At 40.7% G+C, this 24,624-nt stretch overlaps 1 protein-coding gene across 1 annotated transcript in view; it reads left to right on the forward strand.

Annotated features, from left to right (window-relative positions):
• LOC109916808 (fibrillin-1-like) overlaps positions 1-24,624 on the forward strand; it is a 589,008-nt gene that overhangs the window by 554,013 nt on the left and 10,371 nt on the right. The window contains exons 58-61 of the mRNA XM_048617021.1: positions 7,872-7,988; positions 11,101-11,229; positions 17,486-17,605; positions 24,272-24,503. Coding sequence (XP_048472978.1) covers positions 7,872-7,988; positions 11,101-11,229; positions 17,486-17,605; positions 24,272-24,503 — 598 coding nt within the window. The remainder of the gene's footprint in view (positions 1-7,871; positions 7,989-11,100; positions 11,230-17,485; positions 17,606-24,271; positions 24,504-24,624) is intronic.

Genomic DNA, 24,624 nt, shown 5'->3' on the forward strand with positions numbered 1-24,624 from the left:
CTAACTGGGCTGGCATGGTCTGATGGTGTGGCCTCCTCTGCCAGTCCTCTGAGTAAAGGACTCCTTTCCTCTCGACCACATAAAATTCAGCCCGAACTCTTCTGTCATTCATTCCCGTTTACCCGATTGCAATCATTTCCTCTTCCCTTGTCCAACTCACCACTTACTCAAAGCTTATTCTAACTTTTCCCAATTCTGATGAAAGTTCACAGACCTGAACTTATTTCTTTTTCTTTGTCTGCACGCAGATGCTGCCTAACCTGCTTAATATCTGCAGCACTTTCTATTTCATATTTCTAGCACCTGCAAATAAAGTTTAAGGGTAGTTATTCAGGTTGGAGAAAGATAAAAATGGATGTTCCACAAGGTTGAATACTGGAAATATTATTATTCATCATTTATTACAAATCAAGAAACACAAATATCTCCATCCCCAATGATGGTGGAGATCAGCAAATCAATGTGAAAGGCAAAGCTGAAGCATTTGCGAGTATCTTCAGGCAGGCATTGAGTGGAAAATTAATTTCAGTCTCCTCCTGAGATCACCAGCATCACAGATGCCAGTCTTCATCCAGTTTGATTCATTCCATTAATATCAAAAAATAATTGAAGGTACTAGATGATGCAAAGACTATGGACCCTGACAACATTCTGGCCAAAGTACTGAAAATTTGTGTTCTAGAATTAGTCAGGTTTTAGCCAAGCTGCTCCAGTGCACATAAAAACATTGGCATCTACCCAGCAATATGGAAAAACTGTCCTGTCTATAATAAACAGTACAAATGCAACCTGCCAATTTTCGCACATCAGTCTACTCTCAATCATCATGAGGGTGGTAGAAGAAGGGGTCGCAACAGTGCTGCCATCAATGCCATTCACTCATGCTCGGTTTGGATTCCACCAGGCCCATTCAGCTACATTATAACCTGTGTCCAAACATGAACAAAGGATCTGAACCTAAGGGAAATTGTGAGCGAGTGTCCTTGACATCAAGCCAGCATTTGACTGAGTATAGTGTCAAGTGGTAGCTGCTGGCTTGCTATCAATGATATGGCAGCTAAATCTTAATTGTCACCTCAGGCCTGCCCCACCATTCAACAGAAGCCATGCCAGTTCAGCATAGCCATCAAGTCCCCAGTATTTGAAAAATCTATCTGCCTCCTTTTCAAATACTGTCAAGTGATCTAGCTCCACAATTCACTGGACAGAGAATTCTAGACATTCACTACCCACTGAGAGAAGAAATTCCTGCACATCTCAGTTTTCAATGAGTATGCCCTAGTTAAATCCCATAGTTTGAGATCTCCCATCAGAGACATATGCTGAACATTTATCCTGTCAAGTCACCTCATTGTTTTATATGTTTCAATAAGATCACACATTCTTCTAGCCTCTAATGAATAAAGTCCTAACCTGTTTAGATGTTCTTCATAAGTTAATCCCTTCATCCCAAAGAATCAGCTTAGTGACTCTCTTCTGAACAGCATCCAGTGCCATCATATGCTTTCTTAAAATACAGGGACAAAAACTGTAATATAGTGCCCTCTCCAATACCCTGTACTGTACAGTTGTAATAAGACCTCTCTGTTTTTTAACTTAACTTTGTTGCAATGAAAGTCAAAATTATATTTGTCTTAATTAGTTGCTGAACCTGTATGCAAACTTCAGGTGCTGCATGTTCAACAACATCCAGATCACTCTGTACTTCAATTTCTTGGAATTTCACTCCATTTAAATATTGGTCTGTCTTTTGATTATTTCTATCAAAGCACATGACCTGGAACTTTCCTACATTAACTTCCATCGGCCAACTTTTCAGCCATCCAATCAACCGATATATTTCTCCATGCAGTTAGTTAAGGGTCATTCAGTTCAGTTGGCTAGATGGCAGGTTTGTGATGTAGAATGATGCCAACAGCACAGGTTCAATTCCTGGGGTAACAAGGTGTAGAGCTGGATGAACACAGCAGGCCAAGCAGCATCAGAGGAGAAGGAAGGCTGACGTTTCGGGCCTGGACCCTTCTTCAGAGGTGACTTCTGAAGAAGGGTCTAGGCCCGAAACATCAGCCTTCTTGCTCCTCTGATGCTGTTGGCCTGCTGTGTTCATCCAGCTCTACACCTTGTTACCCCAGATTCTCCAGCATCTGCAGTTCCTACTATCTCAGGTTCAATTCCTGTACTGGTTGAGGTTATCATGAAGGTCCAACCTTCTCAACCTTGCCCTTTGCCTGAAGCATGGTGACCTCAGGTTAAGCCACCATCAGTGGTGTCTTTCTAATGAGAGAGCAGGGCTATGATCTTCTGGGATTATAGCTTTACCTTAAGCTTTAATTGAGGCCCTAGGGTTCATCCTTGTGACACTCCGCTAGTTATGTATTTGCAACTGAAAATGACCCAATTCTAAATAACATCTTTTGTACATTACTAGTAGTAGTGGTAGTTAGTATGTTATGATAGCACATAATCCATAATAGCATGAGCTCCTAATTTGTGCAGTAACCTTTTATATGACATCTTACTAAATCCCTTCTGAACATCCAAGTGCACTACATTGACCGGTTTCCCTTTATCAAGTCTGCTTGTTAAATCCTCAATCAACTCAACTGTATTTGTCAAACATCGTTTCCCTTTCACAAAACCATGTTGACACTAGTTGAGTTAAGCTTTTCTAAATGTCCTGCTTTTTCTTCTTTAGTAATGGACTCCAGCATTTTCCCAATAACGGATCTTAGGCTAACTGGCCTAAAATATCCTCCTTTCAGTCTCCCTGCCTTCTTGAACAGGGATGTCACATCAGCAGTTTTCCAAACTGCTGGAATCCTCCCAGAATCAAGTGAGTTATAGATTATTTTGATCAATGTCTCCATGATCTCTGCAGCCACTTCCTTTATATCTCTTGGATGCAGGCCATCAGGTCCTAACAACTTGCCTTCTTTCATTCCCATTAGTTTGTCGAACATTTGTCCCTTACAAAGAACAAAGAAAATTACAGTATAGGAACAGGATCTTCGGCCCTCCAAGCCTGCACCAACATGCTGCCCGTCACAACTAAAACCCCCTACCCTTCCGGGGAACCATATCCCTCTATTCCCATCCTATTCACATATTTGTCAAGATGCCCTTTAAAAGTCACTATAGTATCTGCTTCCACTACCTCCCCTGGCAGCGAGTTCCAGGCACCCACTACCCTCTGTGTAAAAAATTTGCCTTGTACATCACCTTTAAACGTTGCCCCTTGCACCTTAAACTCATGGCCTCTGGTAACTGACTCTTCCACCCTGGGAAAAAGCTTCTGACTGTCCAGTCTGTCCATGCCCTTCATAATCTTGTAGGCCTCTATCAGGTTGCCTCTCAACCTCCGTTGTTCCAGTGAGAACAACCCAAGTTTCTCCAACCTTTCCTCATAGCTAATGCCCACCATACCAGGCAACATCCTGGTAAATCTTTTCTGTACCCTCTCCAAAGCCACCACATCCTTCTGCTACTGTGGCGACCAGAATTGAACACAATATTCCAAATGCAGCCTAACTAAGGTTCTATAAAGCTGCGGCATTATCTGTCAATTTTTAAACTCAATGCCCCGACCGATGAAGGCAAGCATGCCATTTGCCTTGTTGACTACCTTTTCCACCTGTGTTGCCACTTTCATTGACCTGTGTACCTGTACACCCAGATCCCTCTGCCTATCAGTACTCTTAAGGGTTCTGCCACTTACTGTATATTTTCCATCTGGATTAGACCTTCCAAAATACATTACCTCACATTTTTCCAGATTAAACTCCATCTGACATCTCTCTACCCAAGTCACCAACCGATTTATATCCACCTGTATCCTTTGATGATCCTCTTCGCTATCTGCAATTTCACCAACCTTTGTGTCATCGGCAAACTTACTAATCAGACCAGTTACATTCTCCTCCAAATCATTTATATATATTACAAACAGCAAAGGTCCCAACACTGAGGAAAGCCACAAGTCACAGCCCTCCAGTCAGAAACACACCCTATCACTGCTACCCCCTGTCTTCTATGACTGAACCAAAGTTTTATCCATCTTGCAAGCTCACCTCTGACCCCTTGTGATAGAAACAAAAGTTACGAATAGTTACAGAATTTTCCTCCCATTAGCTGTTTGCTTATCTGATATCTTTTGGATTTTATACTGTCTTCTACCATGAAGACCAGTTAAAAGTATTGATTTTTAAATTATCTGCCATTTCCCTGTTCCCTGTTATCAATTCCTCAGTTGCATCCTCCAAGGTTCCACTGTTCCTTTAGCTACCCTTTCATTTTTCTTTTCCTGTACTCTTTCTACACGTAGAAGCTCTTGCTTTTTGTTTTTATATTTCTTGCCAATTTACTTTCATATTTAGTTTTCTCTGTCTTAATTAGCTTTTAAACATCCACTGCTGGTTCCTAAAAATATTTCCAATAACTGGCTTAAACTAGTTTGAACCACTTTGTATGCTTCAGTTTTCAATGGATACTCTCCTTGACAATCTTTGTTAACCAAATATGCTTCATCCTTCTTATCGAGACCTTGCTGAATGGAATAAATTTTTGCTGACCATTATGAAGTATCTGCTAAATGTCTGCCACTGCTCATCTACTGACTTTCCCCTTAGTTTATTTTCCCAGCCTGATTCAGATGATTCTTTCTTCATACCTCTGTAATTGCTTGTATTTAATTGAGGACATTGGTTTCAAACCAGAGTTTCCTCAAACTAAATTTAACATTCTATCATGTTGTGATCTCTAACCCCAGAGGATTCATAAATACAAGACCTTTTATTAATCCTACTTCATTACTCACTAGATCAAAAATGACCTGTTTTCAGCTGTAAAATACCGCACAAAAAAGCAATCCATGATGTACTCTAGAAACACATCATCCACATCACCTTTGCGATGCTTGTCCGATCAATATGCAAATTAAAAATCACTCAGAACAATCATTGTGACCTACTTACATACCTCCATTGTTTGCCAGTTTATACTTTGTCCTACAGTGAGGCAACTCTTCAATGGCCTATAGATGACACACCCATCCAGACCACCTTCCCTTACCATTCCTTATTTTCAACTAACCTGATTACACTTATGTCATTATTTCGCACTGCACTGATGCCTTGCTTTATTAACAAAGCTACCCCACTTCCTTGCCTATTCTTCAAAAACGTCAAATAATCTTAAATATTCACTTCCCGGTCTTGGTTATCTTGTAACCACATCTCTGTAACAGTTATCAAGTCATATTTATTTATTTCTATTTGTCCTATCAGCTCATCTACCTTGTTGTAAATGCTGTGTGCATTCATGTAAAGAGCCTTTTTACCATTATTACTGTCACTGGTTTAATATCTGCTGCACTGTTCTGTATACATTTCCAACCTTTTCCGTCACATTTCGATTATCGTTCACCCCTTCAAGACCCTGTGCCTGCACACTTCCCTCCAACTGAACCCTCCTATCCACTAATTAATTTAAGCCTCCGGCTAAAACCTTAGTTCATGGAGTCATAGAATCCCTATAGTGCAGGAAGAGGCCATTTAACCCATTATGTCTGCAACGACCCTTTGACCAACATCCCAACCAGACTGAGCCCCCAATCCTATTCCTGTAACCCCACATTTACCATGGCTAGTCTACCTAGCCTGCACATCTCTGGACACTACATGGCAATTTAGCGTGGCCAATCCACCTAACCAGCACATCTTTGGTCTGTGGGAGAAAACCGGAGTGTCCGGAGGAAACCCACACAGACACATTGGTTCCAAATGAATCCCATCCCAACAGAACAGATCTCTCTTTCCCAGTACCAATGGCAATACCCTATGACTCAGAATCCATCTCTCCCTCACCAATCTTTGAGCCATATGTTTAGTTTCTAATCTTATTTACCCTGTGTTAATTTGCACATGGCTCAGGTAGTAATCCGGAGATTGTGCCTTTGTGGTTCTACTTTTAATTTATTCTAAGATACTCATAATCTCTGTCTAGTCCTAGCTGTATCAGTGGTACCTATGTGGACCACAACAGCTGAATCCTTCCCCTCCCACTCCAGGTCAGATGAGATGTCTTTGCTGCAGAGAACATCTGTTCTTATAACTATGCTGTCCCCTGTTACTACTGTATTTACATTTATCACTTCTCCTCCACTGTGGACCGCTGTGCTGTGGTCAGTTCACTCATCCTCCTTGCAATCTGTACCTTTGTCCATAGTGGGAGCAAAAACCTTGTACCTATTGGATAAGGACACAGACTGAGGCTCATCCAAAACTAAATTCTGGATCCCCATACCTCCCACACTCTCATTCTAAGCCTGCCTCCATGACGATGGACCAAATTTGATGTAATTAATCTAAGAGTTGTGATTGCCTCCTGAAACACATTGTCCAGGTACCTCTCCCCCTCCCTGATTTGTCGCAGTGTCTGCAGCTCATCAGCTCCTTGCGGAAGTTCCTCAAGCAGCCAACACTTACTGTAGATTAATAATAGAAACATAGAAAATAGGAATGGGAGTAGGCCTTGTGGACCTTCAACCCCGTAACACCATTTAGTTTGATCATGGCTGATCATCAAACTCAGTACCCCGCTACCGCTTTCTCTCCATACTCTTTGATCCCTTTAGCCCTAAGAACTACATCTAATCCTTCTTGAAACCATTCAATGTTTTGGCCTCAAATGTTTTCTGCGGCAGAGAATTCCACAAATCACCACTCTCTGGGTGAAAACGTTTCCTCCTTATCTCAGTGCTAAATGGCCTACCTTGTGGTCTTAAATTGTGACTCCTGGTTCTGGACTTCCCAGCCTTCCTGTATTGACCCTGTCTAATCCTGTTAGAACTTTATAGGGTTTCTGTGAGATTTCCCCTCATTTGTCTAAACTGCAATAAATATATTCTCTCTTCATGTGTCAGTCTTGCCTTCCCAGGAATCAGTCTGGTAAAACTTTGTTGCACTCCCTCCATAGGTAGAACACCCTTCCTCAAATGAGGAGACCAAAATTGCATGCAATATTCCAGGTGTGGTCTCACCAAGGTCCTGTACAACTGCTGCAATAAACTCCCTGCTCCTGTACTCGAATCCGCTTGCTATTTAAGGCCAAAATACCATTTGCCTTTTTCACTGCCTGCTGCACGTGCCAGCTTAAGTTCAGTTACTGGTGTGCGTTTATCCACATTATACTTCATCTGCAATGCATTTGCCCACTCATTCAATTTGTAAAAATCACATGAAGCATTTCTGCATACTCCTCACAGCTCACTCTCCCACCCATCTTTGTATCATTTGCAAACTTAATATATTACATTCAATTCATTAATTTCATGGCTACCCAAAGGCCTCAGGTCACCATTACCAAATCACCTGCTTCACCAGCAGGTGAGAAAAGCAGCTGGTTTCCCAACAGAACCACCACCTTCCTGCCAGGTTAAAAGGGGTTGGCGATGTGCTCTCCAATTGTCTGCCCCCAGATTGGGACAAGATATGAATATAAGATGAGAGGATAGCCTCTGAAACCACCATCCAGTCCCCTACAAATTCTCTCACACCATCCTCCCCCTGTGACCCTCATCCAGTGTTCCCTGAGGTGTAGGCATTCACTACTGGTCCTTAGGACTAAGAACAGCAGCTTCTGCTGACCCAGGAAGCCCGTGTCAAGACTTCTGATTTGCCAAGAAACTCACTGAAGCTCGCTGGCCAATTCATAATGAGCTGATTGGCAGGCAATACGGTGAGTTTTCTCAGCAGTGAGGGTGACAAGTAGTGCCACCTCACCTGCTTGTCTGTACATTTTAAAATAAATGGGAAGATCCTTTGAAATTCTTTGTCTTCCAATTTAACACAAAATGAATTCTTTCCTTCTTTTAGATCTGGATGAATGTGCTACAAAGCAGCACAATTGCCAGTTCCTTTGTGTGAATACGATAGGTGGATTTACTTGCAAGTGTCCTCCAGGATTCACACAGCATCATACAGCATGCATCGGTAAGTCATTGATAAGGGCAGAAACAAGGAAAAATGTTGCAGAAAAGTCAAACATAGAGTGTTAGAGATATAAAGCACCACAGCCAATTTACAGCCTTCAGTGAATTAGTTGATGCTAAGCATGCAGTGCGCACAAGCAGTTGTATCTTTGGTAGAACAGAATTGAACATTGCTTCTCAATTTTCGCACTAAATTGTTGCAGTATCCCCCACAAGCAGCAGATTTTCCTGAATGCCATTTTTGGTAGTTGTAGGTAATTAGTTTAAGTTCATGTCAGTTAGTCAGTCTGTTTTGAAAACATCAGCAAAGATTACAACAGCATCCCCAATGGAGGAAATAAATTACCAGTCAACAGCTTCCACATTTCCCAAATAACTGTACATGAGCAGATGCAAAAAGATGTTGTCTGTTTTACTCACTATTAAGGGCAAATACCAACAGCCTCACCATTATTAATGTTGCATACTCTGGGGCATTGTCTTCAAACTTCAACTTGTTTGTGTGAAATCTGATATGATTGATCATATATTAATAAACTATGTTAGAGGTAGAACTAATCTCCAGAATGAAAATAAGCATATTACCTACCCTTAGTCATATTTTCCTCTTTGCCTAACTCCAGAAATTAAACAAGAAACTGGGAAAATGGAGAATAACTTGTACCTCATAACACCTCATTAATATTCACTGTATGGTTTCTTATGAAATGGTAACTCTTTGCCTAAACACAAAATTGTGATATACTTCCATGATCATTTAGAAATATATCAAACCTTTTTGCAGCTATTCCTTTAAAACATGATCATGACAGTTGTGCATCTGTCTCTCTTCGCAAAGTATGTTAAATGATTTGTGTATTGGTAACTTATCTCTCTATTCACACGCTGCTTAATTTTAGACGCATGAAATGCAAGCAAATTAACATCCAAGGTTAAATTCACTACTCTAATTTACTTTTTAATTTTAGTGCATTTGAACATTGGAATTGAAACAACCCTGTTTTTAATATTTTAAAAAGATTAGCATGGCTAGCCATAATTTGGTTAATTTTATGTTTGTTTTAATAGCTAGTAAATGTACCAAAAGTTTGTTATTTACCCATAGTGGAAATATAGTGACTCAAGACAATTTATCTTCTATGGAGAGCCAGTTGTTCTGAGGAAGGGTCGTATTGAATTAAAGATTATGGAACAACTTTATAATATTTCCATTTACTGAGAACATATTATGAATCAGGTTACTAATACCTGGGAGAAAGCTACAAGGTTTAGATGATATCATGAACAATGGAAGTAATGACTATTAATATCATCGGGATTCCAGCATTAAATTCCAGCCCCTAATTTGTTCTTTGGTTCTTTTTGTCATTTCATGTCCTTTGTGCAAAATTTTATGTTTTTATGTAGGCACACTAAGCTGCCAGTGACAAGATTGAAATGACATCATATAAAACTATAATCGTAACTGCTAATTTGAAGTAGGTTTTAAAAGTATCCCTATTATGTAGAGATTTTATATGAAAGGTCTAGTGGTGTGAAAGAATCCTATTCTGAGTAAAGTATATGTTCTGTTTTACCTGTAATATATAGCAATTTCAATAGATATATTTTAGATTCATCTGCCTTTATGAAAAGGCAATGCATGCTTAATACTTTATTCTTAAACCACTTAAGGTAAGTTATTATCAGTATTTTTTTTCTGTTGATTCATCAAGCTATAATCTAACAGAATCAGTTATTTTCATTTGGTCAAAACAACCTAACGGATAGCTGAGTATTAGCTGGATAAATACCAATTCCTCGCGTAGAATGGAATTCAACATATAAGGCCAGCTCCATACCATCCATCATCCAATCGTCTGGCAAAAACAGCAGTCCAAACTTTGAAGGCAGGTTTAAAGAAACAGCCGACAGCTTCACTAGATACAAACCTGTCCCGGTTCCTATTTGATTATAGGATCACCCCTCATGCAAGGGGTAGCTGCAGGGATAGCTCCAGCAGAGTTGCTAATGGGAAGAACACTTTGCACCAGGTTAAATCAGATCTATGCAGACCTGGGGGCAGGGAGGGTGAAGTAGCATCAGGAACACTGGCTAGCACTGCTACCTCTCAGTGCCAGGGACCCAGGTTCAATTCCAGCTTCAGGCGACTGTCTGTTTGGAGTTTGCACATTCTCCCCATGTCTGCACGGGTTTCCTCCAGGTGCTTCATTTTCCTCTGAGTCCAAAGACGTGCAGGTTAGGTGGATTAGCCATGGGATAGGGTGGGAGAGTGGGTCTGGATGGGGTGGTCTTTGGAGGGTCAGTGTGGACTCGATAGGCCGGATGGCCTGCTTCCACACTACAGGGATTCTCTGATTCTAATACTAATGCCAGACACAAGACTCTGCTAAGTGAGGGAGACAGTTTACTTCAGGGGATGAAGTTTGGTGTAGAAGCCACGGGAATGGCCCTGCACGGGTAAAGTGGCTTAGTCAATGCACAGGGTCAGGTCCAGTGACATATATAGTTCGAGTAGGTTAGACAGTCCCGAACAAGTATGCGGATCATATGAATGCAGCAAACTTGTAAACGGTACAGGAGCAAAACGTTCCAGTACACCATATATCAAAGGCAGAGTTGGAGGAAACTGACCCCTGGTGCTAAAATGCTCTAGAAGGAGCTACAAATAAAAAAGAACCAGCCTATGTCCTCAGACTCAGAAGGGAGGGATGTTGTGATTATAATGAGGTCAGCCAGGTGGATCTCATAGAATATGAGTTCCCCGATTGGGACTGTTAATCTGGGAGCCATGGCTAACAGATATAAACAGGAGTATCACGGCAGGCTCTGAGGGAGCTAGATCAGTGTTAAGGGCGCTCCACGCGTAAGTAAATGGTGACTTGGTGACAAGATACCAGCCTCTGTGAAGTTATTTCAGCATCTTTTTGCCGACTGTTTTGGAAGGTAATGAAGATAATTTGTTTAACCTTAAAATAATTTCAACAATTCAATCACTAGAAGTGAGCTATGTGTATGAGTGTCAAGTGTTAGCTGTTTGAATCGTTTAACTTACAGGAATTTAAAAAGCTTCGCTAGCTGACCAAATATATTGCTTGATTAATCTTTTACAGATAACAATGAATGCATTTCTGAGACTAATGTTTGTGGAGCTAAAGGAGTGTGCCAGAATATCCCAGGCAGCTTTCTCTGTGAGTGCCAGCGTGGATTTTTGCTGGATCAAACTGGCCACAGCTGTGAAGGTAGAGTTTGAATTGAACCAGTAAAAATGTCTTGGATAGCAATCATTTAACTTGGAGGCCAGGAATAGAGAGAGGCCACAAGTTGAAGGTGGGGGAGTGGAGGAGACACCAATCAGGTTGTGCTTGAATTAACATTAAACAAATCTTGTGACCCTCAATAAGAATACAGGCCCGATTAACTTAACAATATTAAATTAAACAAAGCAACTTTTCAAGAGGATTTAATCCACTCTAACAGTGCTATCTTACCAAGGCTGCATACAATTGTAGAAATATACCTTTACTCCTGTATTCAAATCACCTTACAACAAAAGGCCAACGCACTATTTGCCTTGTTAATTGCTTATAGCACCTCAACGCCAGCTTTTACTGACTATTGAACAAGGAAACATAGGTCGCTTTGAACATCAGCACTTCTTAACCACTCACCATTTAATAAATATTCCATTCTTTTGTTCTTTCTATCAAAAAGGATAACTTCTCACTTATTATATTCCATGTCATATTCTTACCCATTCACTTAGTCTGTCCAAGTCCCCTGGAAACCTCCTTACATCCTACTCCAACTTCCATTCCTATCTAGCTTTGTCATCTAGCAAACTTGGAAATATTATGTAAAAAAAAATGTGGATGCTGAAAATCAGAAACAAAACCAGAAATTGCTGGAAAATATCAGCATGTCTAGTAACGTCTGTGGAAAGAAATCAGAGTAATGTTTCGGGTCCAGTGACCCCTCTTTAGAATACCCTAAATGGACCTGAAACGTTAACTCTGATTTCTCTTCACAGGTGCTGCCAGAATTGCTGACTTCTTCCAGCAATTTCTGTTCTTGCTTGTGCTGGAAATATTACATTTGGGCCCCATATCCAAACCGTTTACAGCTGCTGTCCGATACTGATTGGGAACAATAAATTGGGAACAGATGCTGTCAAGGAAGACCACCACAGAAATGTGGAAATTGTTTAAGGAATGCATACTGCATGTGCTCGATATGTTTGTCCCTAGCAGGCAGAGAAGATGCGGTCGAGTGAGGGAGCCCTGGTTCTCGAGAGAGGTCAAACGACTGGTTAAGAGGAAAAAGGAGGCTTATGTAAGGTTTAGGAAAAGAGGAACGGAAAAGGCTCTAGAGGGATACAAGTTAGCCAGGAAGGAGCTGAAGAAAGGGCTTAGGAGAGCTATAAGGGGGCATGAGAAAACCTTGGCGGATAGGATCAAGGAAAACTCCAAGGCTTTTTACACGTATGTGCAGGACAAGAGAATGACCAGAGAAAGGGTAGGGCCGATCAAGGATTGTAAAGGGAATTTGTGCACAGAGCCTAAAGAGATAGGAGAGGTCCTTAATGAATACTTTTCTTCAGTATTCACAACTGAGAGGGACCTAGTCGTAGAGGAGGACGTTGTGAAACAGGCAGGTAGGCTAGAGGAGGTTGATGTTAGTAAAGAAGATGTGCTAGGAATTCTGAGGAAGTTGAAGATAGGTAAGTCCCCCAGGCCTGATGGGATTTATCCAAGGATTCTATGGGAAGCGAGGGACGAGATCGCAGGGCCTTTGGCGATGATCTTTTCGTCCTCACTGTCCACAGATATAGTGCTGGAAGATTGGAAAGAGGCAAATGTCATTCCCTTGTTCAAAAAAGGGAACAGGGATAACCCCAGAAATTACAGACCAGTTAGTCTTACGTCAGTAGTGGGCAAATTATTGGAAAGGGCTCTGAGAGACAGGATTTGTGATCACTTGGAAAGGCACAGTTTGATTCGTGATAGTCAGCATGGATTTGTGAGGGGTAGATCATGCCTCACAAACCTTACTGAATTCTTTGAAGAGGTGACCAAACACGTGGATGAAGGTGGAGCAGTGGATGTGGTATACATGGATTTAAGTAAGGCGTTTGATAAGGTTCCTCATGGTAGGCTCATGCAGAAGGTAAGGAGGCGTGGAATAGGGGGAAATGCGGCAGATTGGATTCAGAATTGGCTGACCCTTAGAAGACAAAGGGTGGTAGTGGACGGAAAATATTCAACATGGTGCTCAGTTACGAGTGGTGTACCGCAAGGATCTGTTCTGGGTCCTCTTCTGTTTGTGATTTTTGTAAATGATTTGGATGAAGGAGTGGAAGGGTGGATTAGCAAGTTCGCGGACGATACGAAGGTGGGTCATGTTGTAGACAGTGCGGAGGGCTGTTCTAGGTTACAAAGGGACATTGATAGAATGCAGAGTTGGGCTGAGAAGTGGCAGATGGAGTTTAACCCTGAAAAGTGTGAGGTGATTCATTTTGGAAGGACAAACTTGAAAGGAGAATACAGGGTTAATGGAAAGATTCTTGGCAGTGTGGAGGAGTTTAGGAATCTTGGGGTTCATGTTCACAGTTCCCTGAAAGCTGCCACCCAGGTGGATAGAGTTGTTAAGAAGGCGTATGGTGTGTTAGCTTTCATTAATAGAGGGATTGAGTTCAAGAGCCGTAAAGTTATGCTCCAGCTATACAAAAGCCTGGTTCGGCCACATCTGGAGTATTGTGTCCAGTTCTGGTCATCTCATTACAGGAAAGATGTGGAAGCATTGGAAAAGGTGCAGAGGAGATTTACCAGGATGTTGCCTGGAATGGAGGGAAGGTCTTAGGAGGATAGGTTGAGAGAGCTAGGGCTTTTCTCTTTAGAACGACGAAGGATGAGAGGTGACTTGATAGAGGTGTACAAAATGATCAGAGCTATAGATAGAGTAGACAGCCAGAGATTTTTTCCTAGGGTGGAGGTAGCTTTTACGAGTGAAAGGAGGTAGATATCGGGGAAACGTCAGAGGTAGGTTCTTTACTCAGAAAGTGGTAGGGGCGTGGGATGCATTGCTGGAGAGGGTAGTGGAGTCGGCCTCATTAGGGGCATTTAAGCGGCTATTAGATAGGCATATGGATGATAGTATAAGGTAGCGGTGGAGGTTAGATAGACCTTAGGTTTCGGGTAAAAGTTCGGCACAACATCATGGGCCGAAGGGCCTGTACTGTGCTGTACTGTTCTATGATACATGAGGTACCCCAGCTGTACAGCATACATTCCTGAAAATGATCCATCTTTTCTTGATTCTATTTTTCCTTCTGTTAATTATTTTTCACTACACAACTATATTATCTGTAATCCATGCTGTCTCTAATTTTGTTCACTACTTTCTGTGTTGCTTGTTGTCAAAAGTCTTCACAAACTTCAAATACACAACAATTGGCTCCCCTTGTCTATTAGTAGCATCCACAAAATCTCCAGGTTTGTGAAACATAAATAAAAACCGAAAGTGTTTTAGAATCAAGCAACTCTGGAATAATATTTCAAGTCCAATGTGACTATTCTTCAGAACATGGAATGGAACATGAGTTATCTTTCATAAATCCATGTTGACTCTGCCCGTACTATTATTTTGTAAGTGTCTAATTATCACAGTCCTTATAATAGCTTCTAATGTTTTCCCAACTGCTGACATCAGCCTAACAGATCAATAGTTCTCCATTTTCTATCTCTATCCCTTCTTAAATTGTGGGGTTACATTTGCTACTTCATTGTGTGGAGGAAACTTTTCAGAATCCGTAGAATTTTGAAATAATAACCACAAAACCATCCACTATCTCTATAGCCACTTCCTTGAACAGTGATGTGACTCACTTGGTCCAGGGGATTGATCAACTTTAAATCCAGTTGACTTTCAAACACTATTAATGTTCATTTCTTTCCGTTCCTCAATTTCACAAGTCATTTGCTTCCCTCATATTTCTGGGAGGTTTTATGTGTCTTAAATGGATACAGACACAGTGTAATCATTTTCTTTTTCAACCATTTTCCAAATCGCCATTATAAATTTTTTTCTGTCTCTGCCTGTAATGTAATGCTTTGCTAATCTTTTCCCTTTCTTTACCAATTTTTGGTCCCACTTTACTGTGTTCTAAATTGTTTCCAATTCCTGGGTTTACCACTTTTTCTGATAATCTTATAAGATACTTCCTTTAATATATTGTAGTCCTTTACTTTGTTAGCCACAATTGATTTACCTTGACTTTTGGGTTTTGTGTCTTAGAAGAATCTATATTTGTTGCAGATCATGTAATACGTTTTCAAATACTAGCCGCTGCCTGTCAACCATTAAATCATTTAGAGTCAATACAGTGTGGAGCTGCAGGAATGCAGCAGGTCAGGCAGCATCAGAGGAGCAGGAAAGTCGATGTTTTGTAACGGACCCTTCATCAGGACTGGAGAGGGGAAAGGGAGCTGGGAAATAAATAGAGAGGAGGGGTGGGGCTGGGGGAAGGTAAGTGGGATGGTGATAGGTGGATGCAGGTAGGGGTAGTGGGGATTGGTCAGTGGGAAGAGTGGGGCGGATAGGTGGGAAAGAAGATAGACAGGTTGTGTCAGGTCAAGGAGGCGGGGATGAGAGGAAGGGTTGAACCTGGGATGAGGCCGGAGGAGATCTTGAAACTGGTGAGTTCTATGTTGAGGCCATCAGGCTGTAGGCTCCTGAGACAGAATATGAGGTGCTGTTCCTCCAGTTCACATGTGGCAACATTGTGACACTGGAGGAGGCTCAGGATGGACATGTCACCAAGGGAGTGGAAGGGAGAGTTAAAATGGTTGGCAAACGGAAGGTGGTGTTGATTATAGCGTACAGAGCGCAGATGCTCCGTGAATCGGTCACCAAGTCTGCGCTTGGTCTCACCAGTGTAGAGGAGACTACGCTGGGAGCAACGGATACAGTAGACCAGGTTGGAGAATGTGTACGAGAACCCCTGTCAGATTTGAAAAGTGTGTCTTGGGCTTTAGATAGAAGTGAAAGGGGAGGTGTAGGGGCAGGTGTAGCACCTCCTGCGGTTGCAGGGAAAGGTGCCAGGTGTGGTGAGGTTGGTGGGGAGTGTAGAGCAGATGTGGGAGTCATAGAGTGAGCAGTCCCTATGAAAGGCAGTTTGGGGTGGGGAGGGAAATATCCTTTTGGTGATGGGGTTGGATTGCAGGTGGCAGAAGTGGCGAAGGATGATGCGCTGGATGCGGAGTTTGGTGGGATGGTGTGTGTATCCTCCTGCAGTGTCACAATGACGCCAAATGCAAACTGGAGAAGCAACACCTCATATTCTGCCTCAGGAGCTGACAGCCTGATGGCCTCAACATGGAATTCACCAGTTTCAGAATCTCCCCAACCCTGGCCTCATCCTATGTCCAATCCTCCCTCTCATCCCCGCCTCCTTGACCTGACGCAACCTATCCAACTTCTTTCCCACCTATCTGCCCCACACTTCCCATTGACCAATGCCCATTACACCCTACCTGCATCCACCTATCACCATCCCCCCCCCCCTCCCCCCCAGCCCTATCCCTCCTCCCTCTATTTATTTCCCAGCCCCCTTCCCCCTCCCCAGTCCTGATAAAGGGTCCCAACCCAAAACGTCAACTTTCCTCCTCCTCTAATGCTAGCTGACCTGCTGTGTTCCTCCAGCTCCATACTGTATTGACTCTGACTCCAGAATCTGCAGTTCTTGCTATCTCTGAATTAAATCATTTCGTATATTTGCCCAAGCTACCATTGCCAACTTGCCCCTCATACCTTCATAGTTCCTTTGTTTATATTTTCTGGATGCAAAATGTCCAAAAGGATGTAATGCCACTTTTAACATTGTTTCCTATGGGAACCTATGATGCTTAAAGTCAATATTGGGTGCTTATTTTTCAAGCCACAAATGTTCCTGCTAATGTTGATAAGAAACCTGAGCATTACATCTATTATAGTGTCATGCAGTAGGTTCTATCTTTGGCTGTTTTCATTTTTTTTTCTTCTTTGGCCATTTTCATTCATCAATGTAATCACTTTATTTAATTTAGTTGAGTTTGTTGCCAAGGCTGCAAGTTGTGTTTTGCCTGGGTCAAGCACTATCCTCAGAGCAGACAGTTTAGTATTGGCCAGAATCGAGGAGAACAGCTGATCTCAACTAACATCACTCGTGAATAAATCTTATAAAACTAGCCTCATAAAAGTACAGTCAAAATAGCCCGCATAACAGCTGAATCTTGGTGGTGAATCTGTTAAATCATAAGTACTCCACAGGGCTTTCACTAAAGGTCTGCAGCAATGGAATTTTTTTTGAAAGTTGTCCATATAAAATCATATGAAGTAATTTGAATAAATTTCATTTATTGAATAAATTCCATTAGTCCTATAAAAAACTTGCTATTCACTGCAAATATTAATCTTATAGTTTTTAAATATTTTAAATATGTATTTTTAATCACTTGTTAGATATTGATGAATGTGAAGGAAGCCATCGTTGCCAACATGGCTGTCAGAACCTGATTGGTGGATATCGATGCAGCTGTCCACATGGTTATCTACAACACTATCAGTGGAATCAATGTGTTGGCAAGTAACTCATTCAAAATGTCTTAGGAAGCAAACTTTTGAGTGAAAGAATTCTTACATTTGTTTTGTTAACATTATGTAAGTATTTCCTTTGGTTTTAATTTCCTACTCAACATTCCCAACTCCTAGTTCAGAACAATCTTATATCAACATTAATACTGGCAATGGCGCCCACAATTTACTATTTCATTTGCTGCCGAAGATGCAGCATTCTAATACTGCAGGATGACCCACATTAAGGCAAAAAAGCCCCAGCAAGCAAAGGGTACTGTGGAGCTCCAACTGAATACTATAATCTACGTGTCCCCATCGCCCAGCTGGCCAGACCTTAATGTCTGATTGCTCTGTTGTGAAACTCTGTGGAGAATTAATAAATCTTTAGCTTAAAAGCACTGAATGCCCCAGCTCCTGCTCCCACTGTCTCAGCACCCCCCGCCCCCCCCACCTTCACTATTGTCACAAGTCTGCCTCTCCACCTTCTCTCGCAGGTCTGTGACAAACCAACAACGTACACCCCTACCCCCCAGACACACAAACACGCACGCATGGGATCAGGCTACTGGGCAACACCAAAATAGAATCACAATGGGAAAAAGTTTGGAAAGTACTGCTCAACATAGCAACTCAAAAGAACAAAAATGCCTCTGCATCAAGGGAGTGCAAAGTGTCTCAATCTTTGATTGCACAGTACCTGATGAGTAGTCTATCACATTATGACTGAAGCTGCTTGGTTCCCATTCCATGTAAATTTAAATATATTCTCAAAAATTTGGAGTTCAGAAAGAACAGGGCTCCTTTTGTGATTATTGTCTCATATCTTAACAAATTATTGGGAACAGACTTCTCAAAGGATCTGTAATTTGATAATTTGCTACCCTCACTGCCAAAGTTGTAAGTTTCTTTCAAAGCACAAAGACAGTTATTAATATCGCCAAAACAAGACATATGGTAGTTTTAAAAAGTACTTTAATTAGAATCAGTTTACAGTAGACTACAAAAGAAATCTTATTTTCAACAAAACTGCTGCATCAGAAAAAATCTGAGCACCACAATACTTTAACATTACTGTTCATACAAAATTATGCTGATAATCTATTTAAAATCTCGCATGATCCATTCAGTTCTAATTGTGAGCAATTAATATTAGTACGTATTGATTGCCTCTTGCCAACAAAGCCATATTTTTCCTATCTTCTAAATATTCTACTACTCTCCGTTTAGTCTACGTATCAACGCACCCACCCCTTGCTTTGGTGCAAAGAAAAGTTTGAAGAATTTATTCTTGACCATAATCCACAGGCGCAACAAGCAGAGTCAACCAGTCAAGCAGAGCAGAATAAGTCATTTCTGAAATTTCTAACTTAGAACCTCAAGAATACCCAAAGATGAGCAACTTAGGCTTCTTCAAAGTCATTATTTGAGCATTATATGAGCCTTGAGCTATATTTTGAACTTCTGACCATATCATTTTGTTTTTTTTTTGTATTTTTAGTTTTGCACTGAAATGAGACGAGTTGTTTTAAAGCCAAAGATAGCTGGAGGATTATTATATAATTATGAAAGCAAGTAGCCTGACATTCTTTGTAAATACTGCTTGCATAGCTGCTAGTTCCAGTCATAGTTGAAGTGTAGTTTGCAGGGAAGCTGGAGCTGAGGGTTTCGTTACAAATGGAACTTATTGGTAACAAAGACCTTTCACCTGCGAACAGCGAACAGCTTTGTGATTTGTTCCCAGGTAGTTGTACAACTTGGGGCTTTTAACAGGATAGTGAGAAACCTTCAAACCTCCACCACCTCAGGAGCTGTCTCTCCATTCTCTGAGTAAAAGCTACTTTAAGCTTGAAGATAAGCAGTTTATTTTACCTCCAGCAGTTGCTGTAAGCCATGACTATAAATTACTACGTTAGATTCTTTTTATAAGTGTGAACCAACCCTGCTACCTCCTGCAAACTACTGAAAACATTCAAAGGATGACTGAGAAATACACAATTAGAGGAAGGCAAATCACACCCCCATATCGCAGCGGTCAGCTACCATATTTTGAAATTTAGAGATTCTAACAACTATTTTGACAGCTGCTGTTGTCAAACCATGATTACATAAAGTAACTGTAATGTTAGGGTGGCAGATGGGTAGGGGGACTGGGTGCCAGGTTAGTAGGATGCCAGCTGGGAAAGGTGCAGAGTACCAGGGCTAGGATACTAAATGAGTAGGGAGCAGGGATCCAAGCTAGGTAGGATGCCAGGATCATTTACCAGATGGCAGGTGGGGAGAGTGAAACTGGGAGGGCTTGGGTGCTAGAGTGGATCCCAGATGAGTAGTTGCTAAGCTGCCATGTAAGTTGGTGTGAGATGGGTGGCCAAGGAAGTAGGGTGCTAACTGGGTGTCAAGTTGGTAGGATGCCAAGTGGGACGGGGGTAATTGCCAGGGTCAGGTTGGAGGGGTGGTGGTTGTTAGGTCCTGCTTGCTGTGTGTGTTGGGGGAAATAAGGGGTAAGGGTAGAGGATGGGGTCAAGCAGGCTTCTCCTGTGTGACTGCTGTGCAGGAGATGCATTTGGGGGTGGGTGAATTTAGTATGGGTCAGTTAGATGGTTCTTCAGGAGTTAATTTTATATTTTTAATAATCTAACCTTTCTGGAGTAACTATTTGGCTTAATTTCATTGGAACGCTCTGAAGTCTCCAATTTAAATGGAGGAATTGCCCAGCAGAAATTTCCTTAACGATTCACTTGGAGTCTGTTATGATGGAGATTCCACAGAATCCCTCTGTGCAATTCCTATCTATGCTGGTATAACAACTGTCTGGCCAGCAGAAAATCTGGGCCATGATGTTTAAATTTGAACATCTGATGTTAGGAAATGTATACGTTGTTTTAAATATTCTTTTGGGTTTTAAAGACATAGAATTAATTTAATTTTAAAATTGGACAAATTGTTTTTACTATGTTTAATTTAAATGCTTTTGAACAAATTAGATTACAGTTATATGACAGGAGCTGCTTTTATATATTGATGCAGATGGAATGTTTCCCATACCAATGATACAGTGTGATCCTAGACTTCAGCCAGGGGGAATCCAGCAGGTTGACTCTTAAAATTACTAGGACACTCCTAGTGACCTCAGCAATGACTGTCAAACTTCACCTACCCCTCTCTAATGACTGACACCCCTTGACCTCAACAGTTTGTAAGAACTGATGTACTTCTTGTATCCTCAAGAGTGACTGATAAACTCCTGATGATCTCCTACACCCACAGGCACAATCTTGGCGGTGCCCTGTAACTACAGGCACGTATTTTTAGTGACCTCTGCAATTACCTTCTGAGTCCACTGTTAGTATTGACGATACACTTTGGTTCCCTTCTGATTGAAGAACATTGCAAATGATACAGCCTTGTCTTTTGCACTGCTTATGTTATTTGGCATGTAAGTAGTCCTATGTTGTAGCTTGACATTTCATTTTTAGGTATCCCTGATGTTAGTCCTACCATACCTTCCTGCACTCTTCATTGAACCAGGCTTGATCTGTTGGCTTGATGGCAGTGGTAGAGTGGGAGGCGTGCTGGGCCATGCAGATTATCTTGGAGAACAATTCTGCTGATGGCCACAGCCCACTGGCCCTCAGTCTTGAGATGCTAGATATGTTAAGAATCTATTCCATTTAGCATGGTAATAATGCCATATAGCATACTGGAGTGTATCCTTGATGTAAAGACTGGACTTCTCCACAAGGACTGTGTCGAGACCATTCCTACTAATACTGTCAGAGACAGATGCATCTGCAGCAAGCAAATTGATGGGAATGAAGTCTTTTTTTCCCTCTTGTTAGTTTCCTCACCATCAGCTGCAGTCCTCGTTTAGCAGTTGTGCCCTTTAGGACTACATTTTGAACAGTAATGGTACTGCTGAACCACTTTTTGTAATGGACATTGAGGTGCCCTACCCAGGTTAGATACTGCGCCTTTTCAACCCTCAGTGCTTCCTCCAAGTGTTTGGTTGGACTTCCACCAAGTGGTTCAACATTGAGGAACACTGATTCATCAGCTGAAGTGGAGGCAGGGGTTACATAGTAATCAGCAAGAGATTTCCTTGCCCGTGTTTAACCTTCTGACATGGGGTCTGAAGACAATGTTAAGGACTCCCAAGATAATTTCTGACATCATACCACTATGCCACTACCTCTTGCCAGTGGGGCAGGACATTTCCAGAGTTGGTGATGTGCTTTCTGAGACATTGTCCATAAGACAGTATTCCATAAATATGACTATGTCATACTTTCGCTTGACTAATCTGTGAGACAGCTCTGCCAATTTTGACTGTGGTTGTGGAATCCCATGTAAGCCAGATCAGTTAAGGACAGCAGATTTTTTGTTTTTCTTAAAGGCCATTGTATAGAGTCCTTAGCCAAAAAAACAGTTCTTATGAACATTATCCCTTATTTTCTTTACTTGCTTTCATTGAATCCATGTGAATCATGCTAAATAAAAACTGAAAGAACTGCGGATGCTGTAAATCAGGAACAAAAACAAAATTGCTGGAGAGGCTCAGCAAGTCTGGCAGCAACTGTGAAGGCAAAAACAGAGTTAAAGTTTCGGGTCAGGTGACCTTTCCTCAGAACTCAGAGTTCTCGTCTAATGTAGAGGATTATGGATGTTAGTGAAAAGAACAAAAAACATTCTTTATTGGAAGTGTATAAAATAATCTGCTATTTGGGCAAAATATGCTCATAAAAAGAAGGGAGGCAAACTCTAAGACACAGATCAGGATAATCCAAGCAAATCCAAAAGAAATAAGTGAAAGAAGGAAACAAAAAAAGGAGAAAATGAGCCAAATATATATAACATGGAGGTGGTGTCACCAACTGTAAATGGGCAGGTGTGAGGAATGTATGAGGATGTTCAAAGTTTTAAAATATATTATCAATATCTTCTTTAAAATAGATACGCAATGTATTTATTGAGAAGGATTTTTTGAATTCAATGTTTTCTTGTAATTTAATAGCATAATCATCACTTGCGGTATTAGAAGAGGAGAATAATTACGAGCATATGGAACCTTGATGTACTGCAGTCAGCTGATTTAAAAATAATTAGCTATATTTCCTCGAATCTGTGTGATAGAAGTTTTGTAAAGCATATTGATTATAGGTTTTCTGTGTTGGATTGGTGAACTGAGTTGGTTTCACTGCATTCCAGTGAGTAAGTGGCAGAAATTTGTCTCAGTCAATGGTACAAAACAAATGATACTGGATTAGCTTCCAATTAAATACAGAACCCGATTTTCTGCTTCATTGCATTCAATGGAACTGTAAAATTGGGATAAAATCCTGTAACTCAAGTTACAGGGGTCCCATTCTGTGCCATTATCCAAGTTGAAATGCTACCCTGAAAACATTGGCAGTAGTCCACATTTAATATTTTAAAGGTTTAATTTGCCTCAACAACCTACATGATCCTAAAGTTTATGAAAGACTGCTATCAAGTCACGTATCAGAGTACAAAATCATTTCCAATATAATGTACATTCAAGTAAAATTTGGCTTAAAAATTTTGGGATCTTTGGACCCAATTGGAATTTTGCCGACGATCTGTTCTTATATCCATTAGCATCCAGATATGGCTTAAATTATCAGAAAATTCTTATCAAATTGTGGATAGTGAATGACAGAGAGTCTGCATCCACGCACTTGATCAATAATGAATTATTCCGTATCACAGAATAATAACAAAGTGGAAATGTTTGATATGTAGTAATTCACACAGCAGTAACTAACATAAAAAAGCTATGAGTGGTGTAGTTCGTTTGAAGGATGAATTAAAATTTCTGATTTGAAATTGCAGTATTATCACGCTGATCTTTCCTTTTCAAGTTAACTCTTGATGTTGGGTAGGGGACAACAATGCAATAGATTGGAATCCAACATCTAATCCTTCAAGACATGGTATTTATCAATTGGCCAATGAGCCTTGATGCCATACAGAAAGAAGTGAATAATATTCATTTCTGGATCATTATCGGCGATCGTTAGCATGTGTAGTTCTGGATAATGTTAATAGATGCCCTAATTTAGATTGGACATTCACCATTCAAGAAAGTAAGTGGGCATTTGACACCATCAGGAATAAAAATGAGTACATTGACTTGTAGTTATAATATTCTTAAAATAGGGAAAAGAAAACAATTCCTAAATAGCATTTGCACAAAAACATGAAAATTATTCAAGTAATCTTTCTGAATCTGAGGGAATGGTAATGCACTTACTTATGCATTTAAAATCTCATCACACAACTCATATTAGCAAACTTGATTTCTCAGGCACAAATTTTAAATTGTCATGTCAATATTTCCCATTCGATATTGCTATGTCAGTTATCACAGTATAGTTGTGGGCCCTGGGTATTATATAGACCTGTTGAATACTCTCTAGCTATCCCATCATTTTTTGCCTATAAAATAAAACTTGTTCACAGTTCAGTTTGTAGAATAATATAGCTTCATGGGCAATTTATTGGTTTCCAATGTTTATATTTGTGTTGAATGTTTTATTATTTTCTGAGCATGTATGAGAGACAGAGCTTAGAAACCAGAGAAAACAAACTTTAAAATGTCAAATCTGAATCTTCAAATTATTTAAATAATTGTTACAATATTTTCTTGTCCAACAGATGAAAATGAATGCATGAATTCTCAGGTTTGCGGAGGAGCTTCATGCCACAATACACTGGGAAGCTACAAGTGTCTTTGTCCAACAGGTTTTTCTTTTGAGCAGCTTACTGGGTCTTGTCATGACGTTAATGAATGTTCTTCGTCCAAAAATCCATGCAACTATGGCTGTTCAAACACTGATGGAGGTTACTTGTGTGGCTGCCCACCTGGATATTACAGAGTTGGTCAAGGGTAATAGTAGATAAAATTATTGCAATTTAAAATTAACTTCATCCAAATTATTTCCTTAATTAATTCTAATCCATAGTTTTATTTTTTAATACCAACATGAAATATACTGCATCCTCGTTGA

This window comes from Rhincodon typus, chromosome 36, assembly GCF_021869965.1.
Source record: "Rhincodon typus isolate 14 chromosome 36, sRhiTyp1.1, whole genome shotgun sequence".
NCBI lineage: Eukaryota > Metazoa > Chordata > Chondrichthyes > Orectolobiformes > Rhincodontidae > Rhincodon > Rhincodon typus.